Raw genomic sequence first — 14,529 nt, 5'->3', positions numbered from 1 at the left:
AGTAACCCTAGGTGTAAAATAGTAAATAATGGCTACTTCTCAGAAAGTTTTAAACTGTCAAGAGCAGTAAAACAAGGTTGTCCACTATCAGCACATCTATTTACTATGGCCATTAAAATGTTAGCTATTAAAATTTGATCCAACAATAATATCAAGAGATTAGAAATCCAGGGCTTAAAAACAAAGGTGTCATTGGATGCTGAAATTATCCAAATTATGATATGTGTACTATATTATATATTGATCACAATTTAAAAAAACCTTTTACATGGTTACCAATTGAACAACATCTATTGCAAGGTACATCAATGTTAAAGTTTACATAGCTGGCCATATATGGATGTTAAAATTTACTTTATGGGTTGGCTAAGTAAGTCTTCTAATTGATCACTTTCTACTACATATAATAATATGATTAAATTATATACCTTAAAAACTGAAATCTATTAGAATTCCAGTCATTCCAATAAATGTTATACCTCTTGATCTTCAAGAATAGGACTTGGAAATACTGAAGTATAGATTAGCCAAATTGTTTTACCCAAAACTAAGCACTTATTAGCCAGCACTATTCTGTTGTTTATGATTTTGTTGTTATGGAGGACTGATTGGGCTCAGTGATTAAAGTTGAAAAATAAATGCTGCGCTCATGGAATGTCATGATTTGAGCACTACTGAAAAGTGATATTTACATGTGAAAAATGAATACCGTATGCTGCATTTGCTATAGGCCTATTGTTTATCGTTTTGTTGGTGACACTTTGATATCTTGATAATATGCAGCTGTTTAAAGGGCAAATCCAAAGATGAAACAATAACAAAACGGTCATCCTGCCTCTGTTTTTGTAAAAAGCTGAGGAATGGGCCTGGAGAAATGTAACCACTTTCAGATTAAAACAGAGCTATGAATGCAATTACTAACCATCCATGATTTAAAAAATGATTGTTTTGACCATGTTATGAGGCTATACAGTGTTTGTTTACATTTACAATGTTTACAAACGTTGGGGGAAAACAAGCTTACATTTTTGGTTCTCAAGGACAGTTGAACTAAGCTCATAAGGCATTTATAATTTATATTCTTCAAGAATCAATGGATATACCACAGTTCCATTCAAAAGTTTAGGGGCACTTAGAAATGTCCTTGTTTTAGAAAGAAAATAACATTTTTTCCCATTAAAATAACATAAAATTAATCAGAAATACAGTGTAGCCATTGTTCATGTTGTAAATGACTATTGTAGCTGGAAATATCTACAGTTGAAGTCGTAAGTTTACATACACCTTAGCCAAATACATTTAAACTCAGTTTTTCACAATTCTTGACATTTAATCATAGTAAAAATTCCCTGTCTTAGGTCAGTTAGGGTCACCACTTTATTTTAAGAATGAAATGTCAGAATAATAGTAGAGAGAATTATTTATTTCAACTTTTATTTCTTTCATCACATTCCCAGTGGGTCAGAAGTTTACATACACTCAATTAGTATTTGGCAGTATTGCCTTTAAATTGTATGACTTGGGTCAAATGTTTCGGGTAGCCTTCCCCAAGGTTCACACAATAAGTTGGGTGAATTTTGGCTCATTCCTCCTGACAGAGCTGGCTCAGGTTTGTAGGCCTCTTTGCTCACACACGCTTTTTCAGTTCTGCCCACAAATTTTCTATGGGATTGAGGTCATGGCTTTGTGATGGCCACTCCAATACCTTGACTTTGTTGTCCTTAAGCCATTTTGCCACAACTTGGAAGTATGCTTGGGGTCATTGTCCATTTGGAAGACCCATTTGCGACCAAGCTTTAACTTCATACTGATGCCCTTGAGATGTTGCTTCAATATATCCACATCCTTTTCCTGCCTCATGATGCCATCTATTTTGTGAAGTGCACCAGTCCCTCCTGCAGCAAAGCACCCCCACAACATGATGCTGCCACCCCTGTGCTTCACGGTTGGGATGGTGTTCTTCGGCTTGCAAGCCTCCCCCTTTTTTCTCCAAACATATGGCCAAACAGTTATATTTTTGTTTCATCAGACCAGAAGACATTTCTCCAAAAAGTGTGATCTTTATCCCCATGTGCAGTTGCAAACTGTAGTCTGGCTTTTTTATGGTGGTTTTGGAGCAGTGGCTTCTTCCTTGCTGAGTGGCCTTTCAGGTTATGTCGATATAGGACTCATTTTACTGTGGATATAGATACTTTTGTACCTGTTTCCTCCAGCATGTTCACAAGGTCCTTTGCTGTTGTTCTGGGATTGATTTGCACTTTTCACACCAAAGTACGTTCGTCTCTAAGAGACAGAACGCGTCTCCTTCCTGAGCGGTATGACGGCTGCGTGGTCCCATGGTGTTTATACTTGCGTACTATTGTTTGTACAGATGAACGTGGTACCTTCAGGCTTTTGGAAATATCTCCCAAGGATGAACCAGACATGTGGAGGTCTACAATTTTTTGTCTGAGGTCTTGGCTGATTTCTTTTGATTTTCCCATGATGTCAAGCAAAGAGGCACTGAGTTTGAAGGTAGGCCTTGAAATACATCCACAGGTACACCTCCAATTGAATCAAATTATGTCAATTAGCCTATCAGAAGCTTGTGAAGCCATGACATAATTGTCTGGAATTTTCCAAGCTGTTTCAAGTCACAGTCAACTTAGTGTATGTAAACTTCTGACCCACTGGAATTGTGATACAGTGAATTATAAGTGAAATAATCTGTCTGTAAATAATTGTTGGAAAAATGACTTGTGTCATGCACAAAGTAGATGTCCTAACCGACTTGCCAAAACTATAGTTTGTTAACAAGAAATTTGTGGAGTGGTTGAAAAACAAGTTTTAATGACTCCAACAAAAGTGTATGTAAACTTCCGACTTCAACTGTATATATACACTGCTCAAAAAAATAAAGGGAACACTTAAACAACACAATGTAACTCCAAGTCAATCACACTTCTGTGAAATCCAACTGGCCACTTAGGAAGCAACACTGATTGACAATAAATTGCACATGCTGTTGTGCAAATGGAATAGACAAAAGGTGGAAATTATAGGCAATTAGCAAGACACCCCCAATAAAGGAATGGTTCTGCAGGTGGTGACCACAGACCACTTCTCAGTTCCTATGCTTCCTGGCTGATGTTTTGGTCACTTTTGAATGCTGGCGGTGCTTTCACTCTAGTGGTAGCGTGAGACGGAGTCTACAACCCACACAAGTGGCTCAGGTAGTGCAGTTCATCCAGGATGGCACATCAATGCGAGCTGTGGCAAAAAGGTTTGCTGTGTCTGTCAGCGTAGTGTCCAGAGCATGGAGGCGCTACCAGGAGACAGGCCAGTACATCAGGAGACGTGGAGGAGGCCGTAGGAGGGCAACAACCCAGCAGCAGGACCGCTACCTCCACCTTTGTGCAAGGAGGTGCACTGCCAGAGCCCTGCAAAATGACCTCCAGCAGGCCACAAATGTGTATGTGTCAGCATATGGTCTCACAAGGGGTCTGAGGATCTCATCTCAGTACCTAATGGCAGTCAGGCTACCTCTGGCGAGCACATGGAGGGCTGTGCGGCCCCACAAAGAAATGCCACCCCACACCATGACTGACCCACCGCCAAACCGGTCATGCTGGAGGATGTTGCAGGCAGCATAACGTTCTCCACGGCGTCTCCAGACTCTGTCACGTCTGTCACATGTGCTCATGTGCTCAGTGTGAACCTGCTTTCATCTGTGAAGAGCACAGGGCGCCAGTGGCGAATTTGCCAATCTTGGTGTTCTCTGGCAAATGCCAAACGTCCTGCACGGTGTTGGGCAGTAAGCACAACCCCCACCTGTGGACGTCGGGCCCTCATACCACCCTCATGGAGTCTGTTTCTGACCGTTTGAGCAGACACATGCACATTTGTGGCCTGGTGGAGGTCATTTTGCAGGGCTCTGGCAGTGCACCTCCTTGCACAAAGGCGGAGGTAGCGGTCCTGCTGCTGGGTTGTTGCCCTCCTACGGCCTCCTCCATGTCTCCTGATGTACTGGCCTGTCTCCTGGTAGCGCCTCCATGCTCTGGACACTACGCTGCAAGACACAGCAAACCTTTTCACCACAGCTCGCATTGATGTGCCATCCTGGATGAACTGCACTACCTGAGCCACTTGTGTGGGTTGTAGACTCCGTCTCACGCTACCACTAGAGTGAAAGCACCGCCAGCATTCAAAAGTGACCAAAACATCAGCCAGGAAGCATAGGAACTGAGAAGTGGTCTGTGGTCACCACCTGCAGAACCATTCCTTTATTGGGGGTGTCTTGCTAATTGCCTATAATTTCCACCTTTTGTCTATTCCATTTGCACAACAGCATGTGCAATTTATTGTCAATCAGTGTTGCTTCCTAAGTGGACAGTTTGATTTCACAGAAGTGTGATTGACTTGGAGTTACATTGTGTTGTTTAAGTGTTCCCTTTATTTTTTTGAGCAGTGTATATGATGTAGCAACTACAGATTGCCCCTTTTAAGTCTATCAAGTGTGCAAGTTTTCATTTGGTGTCCATTAGACCTATGGATTTACAAAAAAATCAGCATCAATTAGATTGAGCAATAAAATCCCCACTTTATTCCATAGGCTTGGATCCGCACTCTGCAGCTGTTGAAAGAGCACATTTTTCACTGGCTGTCCACTGGTTTCAAAAACAATGATTGATAGTCAACTTAACTTCTTGAATTCAACCATTATTGCGTTCAAATACACATTTAGATTTGTGAACTGCCATCCACAAAAACCACAATCTGTAAGGCGCAAATAGCTAAATGAGACAACAGCAGTGTGATTCACATCAATGCGCTATGTAGATATCAATAATAAGTGATATCCGTATCGCCGTAGACTAAACCACTGCTCTCATCCTTACCTCCAAGTGATTATTCAAGTTGGATCATCTTTGGGTGCTGACAGCAGTCGCACCATTGGAAGACATATCTTGGACTGTAGCCTACAAAAGCCTATTCCTGCTCTTTTCCTGCGATCCATAAAAACACACTTGGTGTGTCATCATACTGGTTTCTGACTTGTGGTCAGACTTGCTCAGGTGGAACAAACTTAAATTTGCGCCTTTTTTCAATCCTGATTTGAATGTCATTGAGAAAACAGAGAAGTGTCAAATATAATTTTTTTCGCAAACATCCTTTCTGAATGTAAAAGTAATCCTCGAAGTAATCATCTAGTTTTCAAAAGTATCTGTAATCTGATTACAATACTTTTTCTGGTAACGTAACGGATTACAGTTACTGTTTTTTGTAATCCCTTACATGTAATCACATGTAATGACATGTAATCCGTTACTCCCCAACCCTGTTGATGGGTTAGAATCGATTTTCCAGCTCTGCAACACTAACTTGACCAAATTCAAAATAGCAATTATTCTCTTAAATTGTTACAGTATATCTTTTATACACAAATATGATGGTTCAATGTTGGCATTTCACTTCTGAGTTCTACTAGTGAAATAGTCATTACAATGATTGGCAATATCTGAAGGTTTTGTTATAAATGATCCCATCAACTTTTCTGTCCGTAATATAATTGAAGGTACTCCAAAGTCTTTTTCCATTGTGTTTTGTCATTTATCTTGGTTTGGTAATATAATTTCATATTTTTGTTAAGTTTAGTCACAAAATGTCTCAACGGACAGTAAAATGTCAAAATGTCTCAATGGATTGTTTGCCTACTCTTTTAAATAATTTCTTTCAACCATACCATTTTTCAATTAATTGTCAATCCAGGGGGCTCAAACAGTTCTCTTAACAGGTGCATGCTTGTCAACAATTGGCATTACTAATTTTATTAAAACTTCCAGTGCTGTATCTGGATTCAATTCCTCTTACACATCAGACAAACATAAATTTTTTACATCTTCAACTAGAAGACGTAAGATCTCTTATAAATTACTTTAAGCCCAACCTTTAGCACTTTGACTTTCCTTGTTATTGCCACAATGTTATGGTCACTACAGCCAATGGGAACTGATATTGCTTTGGAGCAAAGCTCACCAGCATTAGTGAAGATATGACCAATCAGTCAGGCACTTGTGAGTGTCAGTTGGTATATCTGTGTGTGTGTGTGTGTGTGTGTGTGTGTGTGTGTGTGTGTGTGTGTGTGTGTGTTGGTTCTCCTTTCTTTTTGCTGCATGTGTGTGACGTTGTGCTGAAGGTACTGACTCAGAAGCTTGGCTCTCTCACTCCTCCCAAACTTTTGGGAGGGAGCGCTGGACATTGAGCTTGTCGTAGCAGATGTAGGAAATGTCCCCACGCTCTATGGCAGCTTGCATAGCTGGGATAGGTTACTTCTGCCTCTTGCACACATCTTCAGAGAAGTCCTCTTTGAGGAAGATGTTGGTTCCTCTCAAGTTTTTGGCAATCTCCAGAACAGCCATTTTGTCCTCGAACCTTAGGAACTTGACCACTATCGGCCTGAATCTGTCACATTTGGTAACACAAAGGTAACCTACTGGTCACAGTAAAAAGGTCTGTTTTGATTGATGTTTGATTTGTTGACTAGCTATGTGAATTCAGTGACGGTGACTTTCAAGGGCCTTACCTGAGAAAATCTTGGATCAGCTAAAAGATTTAAAACAGATTTTTTATATACAGTTGAAGTCGGAAGTTTACATACACTTACGTAGCTGAACTAATGATTTCAGTAGATCATCAATCTTATTAACACAACTATTATTAGTGTTCTGCAGCAATATTATGCCTACTATATAGACACCAATGGAGGCTGCTCAGGGGAGGACGGCTCATAATAATGGCTGGACTGGCTGGAAATTAAAATTTAAAATTGTACCTTTATTTAACTAGACAAGTCAGTTAAGAACAAATTCTTATTTACAATAGCGGCCTACCCCAGCCAAACCCTAACGACGCTGGGCCAATTGTGCACTGCCCTATGGGACTCCCAATCACAGCCAGTTGTGATACAGCATGGAATCGAACCACAGTCTGTAGTGACTTCTCTAGCACTGAGATGCAGTGCCATAGACCGCTGCACCACTCGGGAGCCCCTGGAATGGTGTTGAATGGCTGGAATGGAGTATAGTGGCTGGAAATGTATCATACACATCACTCCATTCCAGCCATTATTATGAACCAACTTCCCCTCAGCAGCCTCCACTGACAGACAGAGAGGGAGTTGGCTAATGTCATAACTGGGTTGTGCCACAGAAATAGTTCCTTTTGCGTCCCTTTGATATTTTAATTAGAAGTTGTCCACCAATATTGAATTTTAAAGGCTTGTTATAATAAGTGAAGTGCCCTATAATATAGACCACGCTAAGAATGTTTTATATGAGAAAAGGCTTGCTAAAGTGCCAAAATTCAACATTTTGACACGTCCCTCCGTCAACCCTGTATCACTTCAGGAAGATTTTAACCCACTTAATCCCAAAATATATCCAAGTTCACCCTGATCGTGAAGCCCTAGATATTTTGTTGCTTTGACAAAGTCATTTCTGAAGATAATTATTTATTGAATGTGATTAATGAGTCATTTACGTCTGTCCCTCATTTTAAGGTCAATCCTGTTACGTGAACTGATCTATCATTTTAATATGGTGAAACTATTCCTTTTAAAATATTTTAACATTTAATAGTAAAACCATAGAGTAAAAAAAGCAGGTCAGCTGGTTCTACTCTTTTTGGACATTTTCTGGTGTTTTGTGGTGGGAAACTGAGTGGGTCGATTATAAAATGTCAACCCTGTTACCCATAGATAGACAGGCTAGAATTGTTTTTATAATATGAATTTTTTTGTGAATCTTGATTCAATTGCCACTCCCTGTCTATCTATGGGTAACAAGGTTGACATTTTATAATCGACCCACTCAGTCGAGTGGAAGCAAGCTTCCATTCCCCCGGTCACAAGTAGATTTATGGCTGATTTAAGAAGAAATCGTCAACCCTGTTACTTTATTTGTCACTTAATAGGCACTGACAATAGTCATGTTTTATTATTTAACCTCTTATGAAGTTGAACATGTGCTCTTTATGACAGAAGTCTAATTAAGTGTTTTCAACCAGGCACTGAATTGGTGGAATGAAGCAATGTTGCTCCCTGGAATTTATTTTGTGATACCAGTATTCTGCGCAAAGGAAAATGAACACGGACTCTTACCCTGTATTCTGGTAGGAAGAACTAGTCTACAGGCTGCACCTACAAAATGATGCACTCTGGCAGGAGAGCTCTAGAACCTTTTACAGATCTCCTCTTCCACCTGGTGGTGGTTGTTCTGAATTGCAGGCAACGTTTTTTTCAATGTGAAATAATGAAAGCGTTTGAGTGCGCTGCTCATGTACTGTTAAAACCACGCATCAAACTTTACACACAAACTACTTCAAGTTGCCCATGATTACTACAGCGATACATTTTTGGGTCTCACTTCATTTGGATCGTCCCGGATTTTCCATCTTGTAGATGGTCATACTATCAACAAACTACATGTTGATAAGCAACTGCTTGGTAAGGTGACGGTTAGGTTTTGAATAAGGGTTAGGGTAAGGGTTAAGTTTAGGGTTAGAGCTAGGGTTAGGGTTAGTACACAGTTCGTTGAAATGTTACTGATAGTCTGTTGAGGATGTACAGATGGACTATCCAAATCACGTGTTACCCATTTTTTTTGTGGTCATATCACTCCCACTACTTGACTAACATGCGAGTCACGTGTTGAAGTACCAGACACGTGTAGGCAACGTGCCAAATCCTTTGACAGCGAAAACACTCTGAAAAGCTTCTCAAACGATCGACTGAAAATGTTACGCCGTCGCTGCTTGTTTTGTTTGCATTTCGACAAATCAATCTGAAGATCAGTCTGTCTGTCAGGTGACAGGCCAGAGCTAAACATGGCTTATTAAAAGGCTACATATTCCCGTGGTCTCCCTCTGCACACTCACAAACGCACACACGGAGTAGATAAACAAGACAACATTGCAATATGAGCGCATCAACCATCTTTATTCATCGTTTCGTACATGCCACACCACCTAACAGTCCGCAGTCAGAATGAACGTGTTCTGTACAAAGCATCAGGTGCTCTAGGTGACAGTCGTCTTCCCCTAGAGCCCTTCATTAAAGTACAGAATGGATTCAAACGATCGTTCAATCTTTTCTGTTTACCCACCTCTCATTCTAGATGGTTTCTTTAGCTGGTTAAAAAGTGTTGCCGATATTTTGTTAGTTGAAAAAAAGTGTTCACTATTTTGTTCGTTGAAAACAGTTCACTCTTTGTTTTGCTAGTTCACAAAGAGTGCATTATACATATGTGTGCAATATTGCCAAACTAAAATAACTCAGTGACTGTAACTAAACACATCCACACAAGCAATGGATACTGACGTTTGAAAGCTTTATCTATACAACTCACTACTACTGCTCTAAATCACCTGAGAGTTAATTCAATTGCAAAAGTAAAATGTTAGTGAGATCCCAATTTTTTGGAGGCCAAATAAAAAAAATCTGAACTATCAATAATGTATTTTAACCAAATTGGTTTTGCTAAAACTGACTATAACAACTTTGGTTCAGATCGATCTCTCCCAGCCATCATGCCAGTTTGTTCAGCATAGGCAACTACTACTACATACTCCTTCCAAAGCTCTCGATATTTTGAACTTTAGGGGGTGGTCATATTATAAGCTCCTCCCTTTCCCCTCTCCCCAGCCGGACGTCAGACAGACGCCACTAGAGCGTAGTTTCTGCGCCTGCCTTCATTGTGGTTGGAGGGAGCAAAACAGAGCAGGAGAAACTTTAACATAATCGCCCCATACACTCCTGGGAGGGTGACACCAACGCACTGACGGAGAAGGAGGTGGTGGAGGACACCTACCTTGCTGTCTTACCATCACAATGGTCACCTCAAATGCCATCCTATTCCCCATATCGTAATGGGTTTAGGCTTGGCATTCACCTACCACACCCAATGTGTGTCCTCCCATCTCTCTCTATCAGGTGTGGCTTCACAGTCCCAGGATAGTACTAGTTGGTAAAATGTTATAAGAGCGCTTCGCCCCGGCGTTTGTCTCACAGATGTTAATCTGAGGCCTATAAGGTACAGCAAGGTAACTGTCACAGAGCCATGGCCCTGCTTACAGCAGCCCTCACCCTCAGCTCTCAACACCCAGGGGTCATGCTCACATGACTGGCTGAGGCTGCTGTCAGTCAGCGGGGGACGAGCGTCACTGTCAGGTCTCCCTGAGGCCCATCAGGCCCTGTCACTGTCAGGAGGCGGGCAGCGCCTCATCACAGTGTCAGAGCCCGATTGGCTCGTTGCTCACCCCATCGCCAAACAGCCTCCGTCAGTGTCAGCATCAGCTGGCCTTGGAGGAGGGACTTAGATCAGACCCCTCCTTCCACTGTCAGCTGTGCTCCACCTTTCACCTGGACCTCCCGTTCACTCAGGGATTCTGCATAATATGGCCTCGCTGCCCTTCCTGGGGCATCTGGCCCAGTTGCACCGCCTGCTGACCCATATGCTCCTGACCAACGTGCAACTGGCCATGGGCCTGGCCTTGTTGGAGCCCCTCAGTGTCATGTTGGTGCTGCTGCTGCTGCTCTGCCCCACGATCACGACCGTGACCGCGCCCCATCCCCCTCTCACCATGGTGATCGTGACCATGGCGGTTGCCATTGTGACCATGGCGGTTGCCATTGTGACCGTGACCATGGGGATGATGGCCGTGTCCACCATGAGTTGTCTCCCTTCCGGTGACTGGCTTCTCCTCTCCCTCAGGCTTCGCCTCTACTGTTCTGTTGCACTCTGCTGGGATCTCCGTGCTCTGTGTGGGGGAAAAGAGGAGGGGTCTCGGTTTTGTTTTCCATAACTCAGAGCTAATTCTCACATACAAACACAGACACGCCCAGTGTGTGTGTGTGTACCTCATACGTGCAGTCCCCACAGACGCGTGTGCAGTAGGTCTCCTTGATGGCATTCTCTACATAGGGAGTACCCAGGATGGAGTAGGGCAGGGAGATATGGTAGGTCAGACGACCACACCTGGGCGAGAGACAGAGAGAGAAGAGAGAGAAGAGAGAGAGAGAGAGCGAGAGAAGGTTAATTGTTAGGGGAACAGACAGCATGATGAGCACGGTCTGTATTTCTGAGTAGACTGACCGCAGACAGAGAGACCACAGTCTGGAGCTGACCTGTCATAGATGAGGAAGTCATCCTTCTCTCCAGCCAGGGTCTGCCACACGTCGGCCTGTTTGGGATGCTGTTTGTATAGCGTGATGTTCTCAGACAGTTTCTGCCTCAGCAGGGTGTGTAGGCGCTGGGCCTGCTCCCCCTGGTGGTTCACCACCATATAGGTCACATTCTCCAGACCCTGACCCTCCAGCTTCAGGCGCAGCCCATCCAATCTGCCCAGAGGAACACGACAGGGAAGTGAAACATGAGGATACGGAGAGATGGTCAAAAGAAATCACAAAATAACAAAAAGAACAGGCATAACAACAACCACACTCCACTATGGGTAGGAAAGTGGCTAAGGGTCCAAAATGGAACCGAGCCCTATCTGGTCCACTTACAAGGATGCCTGCACCAAGCAGAACAATCAACTGGCCTGGAGGAGGGCCACCACCGTGACCTGGCCCATGACCTCCTTCATAGGCTCCACCTCCCCAATGCTCCAACTAGGTGGCGGCTTACAGCGGGTCCCCTCCCCCTCACTCTCTGTTCCGCCCCCAGGGAGCAGGCAGAGAGCCAGGAGCAGGCTTAGTCCCGCCCACATCACGGTGCTGCACCGCAGGCTTGATCTGCTGAGGGGGTGCATGAGATAAAGCAAGTCGGGTAAGAGTCTGCTCAGGTGATGAGGACAGGGTTTGTAGAGTAGTTCAATGCTATGTCACAATTTTCTATCTGTGTCCCAATACTGTGCCTGGTAGTAGATAGTTGGACAAAAGATAATTAAAGATTAACTCAATTTTGGCTTGTGTCCCAATCTTCCTAACCTAACCTTAGTAGACTTATTAATTAAAAGCAATGCTGCCTGGAAATCAGTTGTATCAATGGCATTAAAAAAGAGACAAAGAAAGGGATACATTTTTTAAAGTATTTATTTGCTGACATGAAAAGAAATTAGGGATTAGTATGAAATGTTTTACATTTCTAGACTTTTATTACAGGGATAGATGTTGTTTTTGTTAATTTAGAAATTCTATTGCACAACCAAAGGCGTACTGATGAACGGCAGAAAAATAAAGGTTCGGTGAGGGGGGTTAAGTGCAGAAAGTTCTCTCTTTCTCTCTCTGCGTATTCATATATTAGAAACACACAATTGCTAATGAACTGGAAATGATCAAATACAGCGTATATGCCATATGGAGACAACACAAGCAAAATAACAAAGCTAAAGAAATAGCAAAACACTTTGTCTCAATTTGTTCAAGTGATCGGGTATCACAGGATATATATGTCAAAAATAGAGAGAGAGTTAAACTCTGTCTTATCAACATGCACAAAAAATGGAAATTATTTTGCAGTCACTTACTGTCTAGTAAAAAGTCCCTCAGTCAACTCAGCTCGGTCTAGCAGTAGCTTCTGGAAGAACAACAACCCTCAACTCTCTGCTCCCCCTTTTATGCTAGCAGTGTTGTTTTCCTGCCTGCCTGAAAGGAGGACAAAGTTCAACAAGGGGTCTGTGCAGATTCCTGCACTACAGCAGTTTAATAAGTCACTCTTTTGTAATACCATCATACTGTAGTTAGTGGTTAATAGTTTATGGTCATCACATTTTAATTGAAAAGTGTTTATGAAGGGAGTACACAGAACACATGGAAAGTAATCTCGGCCACCAGCCAGCTCTCTGTCTGTCGAACTTTCTGGTTTCACAGTGTCTCCGAACCGGACTTGATTGGAAGTCAAGTCAAAGCGCGAGCAATTCGAGCGTGTGAAAGGGTTACATGGAAAGAAAGTGAACTCTCTCATGACAGCTTCATAGTTGTCTGTTGTCTGCCATTGCACTAGGAAAATAAAGACACGACTAAAACGTAATTGCCCAATATTTTCCCCTTCGATTTTTTCACTACTGCATGATCACCTCTGTCTCATTCATTGGCCTGAAACAGAACGGTTAAAACAACAGAACATTCTGACTATCTGTTTTTCTCTGGAGAGGAAATGTGAAAAAAGGGAGTGAGGGGAGGGAGTGGGGGTTGGCCAGTGTCCAGCACGTTATGCAGGCCAACACAAATACGTTGGCTGATTGCCTAACTGGACACAGACACAAAACAGAGAACTCTAACACAGAGGATAAAAAGTTTGTGTGTGTGTGTGTGTGTGTGTGTGTGTGTGTGTGTGTGTGTGTGTGTGTGTGTGTGTGTGTGTGTGTGTGTGTGTGTGTGTGTGTGTGTTTGTGTGTGTGTGCGTGTGTGCGTGTGTGTGTGTGTATATTAAAGTGAGGGGAGTGCACAGGTAACATGGAAAGTAACATGTATGGACTTGCTGCCCGTGAAGGCTACACTGTGTTGTAAATAAATGCAAGACAAACCCCAAAGTTGTCCTATGAACTGTCTGGCAGCATGCACAGAGAAAGGCAATGATGAAGAGGTTTTAGCAACCAAAGGCTTATCTTCGAGCACAGTGACGTAAAAGTAATAATTTCTATAGTGTTTGAGAGATAAGCAGCATGTTATTATGCACACCTGGTTAAAATGGTATGCACATGTTCAGTGCGTGATATTGGAAATATGTATCTGATTGGATGCGCATAGTTTTATTGGCAGGCCCTTATTGGTTGTTTGCCAAGGTATTCTAGTGTGCTTCGTTTGAGCGGGTTCAGATGGACTCTTGCTTGAAACCGGCTATGTTGTATCCGCTGTCATGTTGGAAATAAACCTCTTTGGGACGTTAATGCTTTATACTGTTGAGTTTCTCTTTGCAATAACTAAAAAGAACCCTGCTTCCTTTAACAAGGGATGCAACAGATTGGCAACGAGGTAATGGAGTTTTTGTCCGAAGGGGAACAGAGTCAGCAAGAAAGTGTTAGCGCCATCGACACAATCTGTGTAGAAAAGCTAGCACCGAAGATGGCGTTCGGCAAGGCCGAGGATTTTCACTTCGAGGAAAGTTTAGAAGCCTATTCGGAAAGGTTGGAACAGTATTTTGAAGCTAATGAGCTCAAGTCTAAAGCCATTTTTTCTGACGATTGTTGGCAGAAAGACTCACAATTTGTTAATGGACTTATGTGCGCCACAGAACCAAGTGAAAAAATGCTGTTGACTAAGTCACTACATACCGAGGACTAATTTTATTGCTGAAAGATGCAAGTTTCATGCAAGGAGTTAACTCGAGGGAGAGTCGATAAGTGAGTACTTAGCTAGTTTAAGGAAACTATCAGCCACATGTAAATTCAGTCAGTTTCTTGAAGAGTCATGACATGATAGATTTGTGTGCGGTGTTAAAAGTGCAGAGCTGAGAGACCATTTACTGAAGGTAGCTCACACAAACAAAAATAACATTAGCACTCACTGTGGATATGCGATTTTCTTTTGAAATAACGAAGAAAAGTGCACAG

At 42.5% G+C, this 14,529-nt stretch overlaps 1 protein-coding gene across 3 annotated transcripts; it reads right to left on the bottom strand.

Annotated features, from left to right (window-relative positions):
- Positions 1 to 8,955: 8,955 nt before the first annotated feature.
- On the bottom strand, positions 8,956 to 12,613 carry selenop (selenoprotein P). 3 transcript variants are annotated; one of them, XM_055920284.1, is made up of 5 exons: positions 12,505 to 12,613; positions 11,543 to 11,773; positions 11,162 to 11,374; positions 10,895 to 11,012; positions 8,956 to 10,794 (listed from the first exon to the last, which is right to left on the bottom strand). In XM_055920284.1, the coding sequence occupies exons 2-5, from the start codon at positions 11,743 to 11,745 to the stop codon at positions 10,105 to 10,107; spliced, it is 1,224 nt and encodes a 407-aa protein (XP_055776259.1). In that variant the 5' UTR covers positions 11,746 to 11,773; positions 12,505 to 12,613; the 3' UTR covers positions 8,956 to 10,104. The 3 variants fall into 3 exon arrangements, with proteins under 3 accessions (XP_055776259.1, XP_055776261.1, XP_055776262.1); XM_055920286.1 differs by having other exon boundaries at positions 11,543 to 11,770; positions 12,505 to 12,602; XM_055920287.1 differs by having other exon boundaries at positions 10,123 to 10,794.
- Between the last annotated feature and the right edge of the window lie 1,916 nt (positions 12,614 to 14,529).

Source organism: Salvelinus fontinalis, chromosome 4, assembly GCF_029448725.1.
Source record: "Salvelinus fontinalis isolate EN_2023a chromosome 4, ASM2944872v1, whole genome shotgun sequence".
In the NCBI taxonomy this organism is placed as follows: Eukaryota; Metazoa; Chordata; class Actinopteri; order Salmoniformes; family Salmonidae; genus Salvelinus; species Salvelinus fontinalis.
Note: the sequence above shows the minus strand (reverse complement) of the source record. Positions and strands in the feature narration are given on the sequence as shown.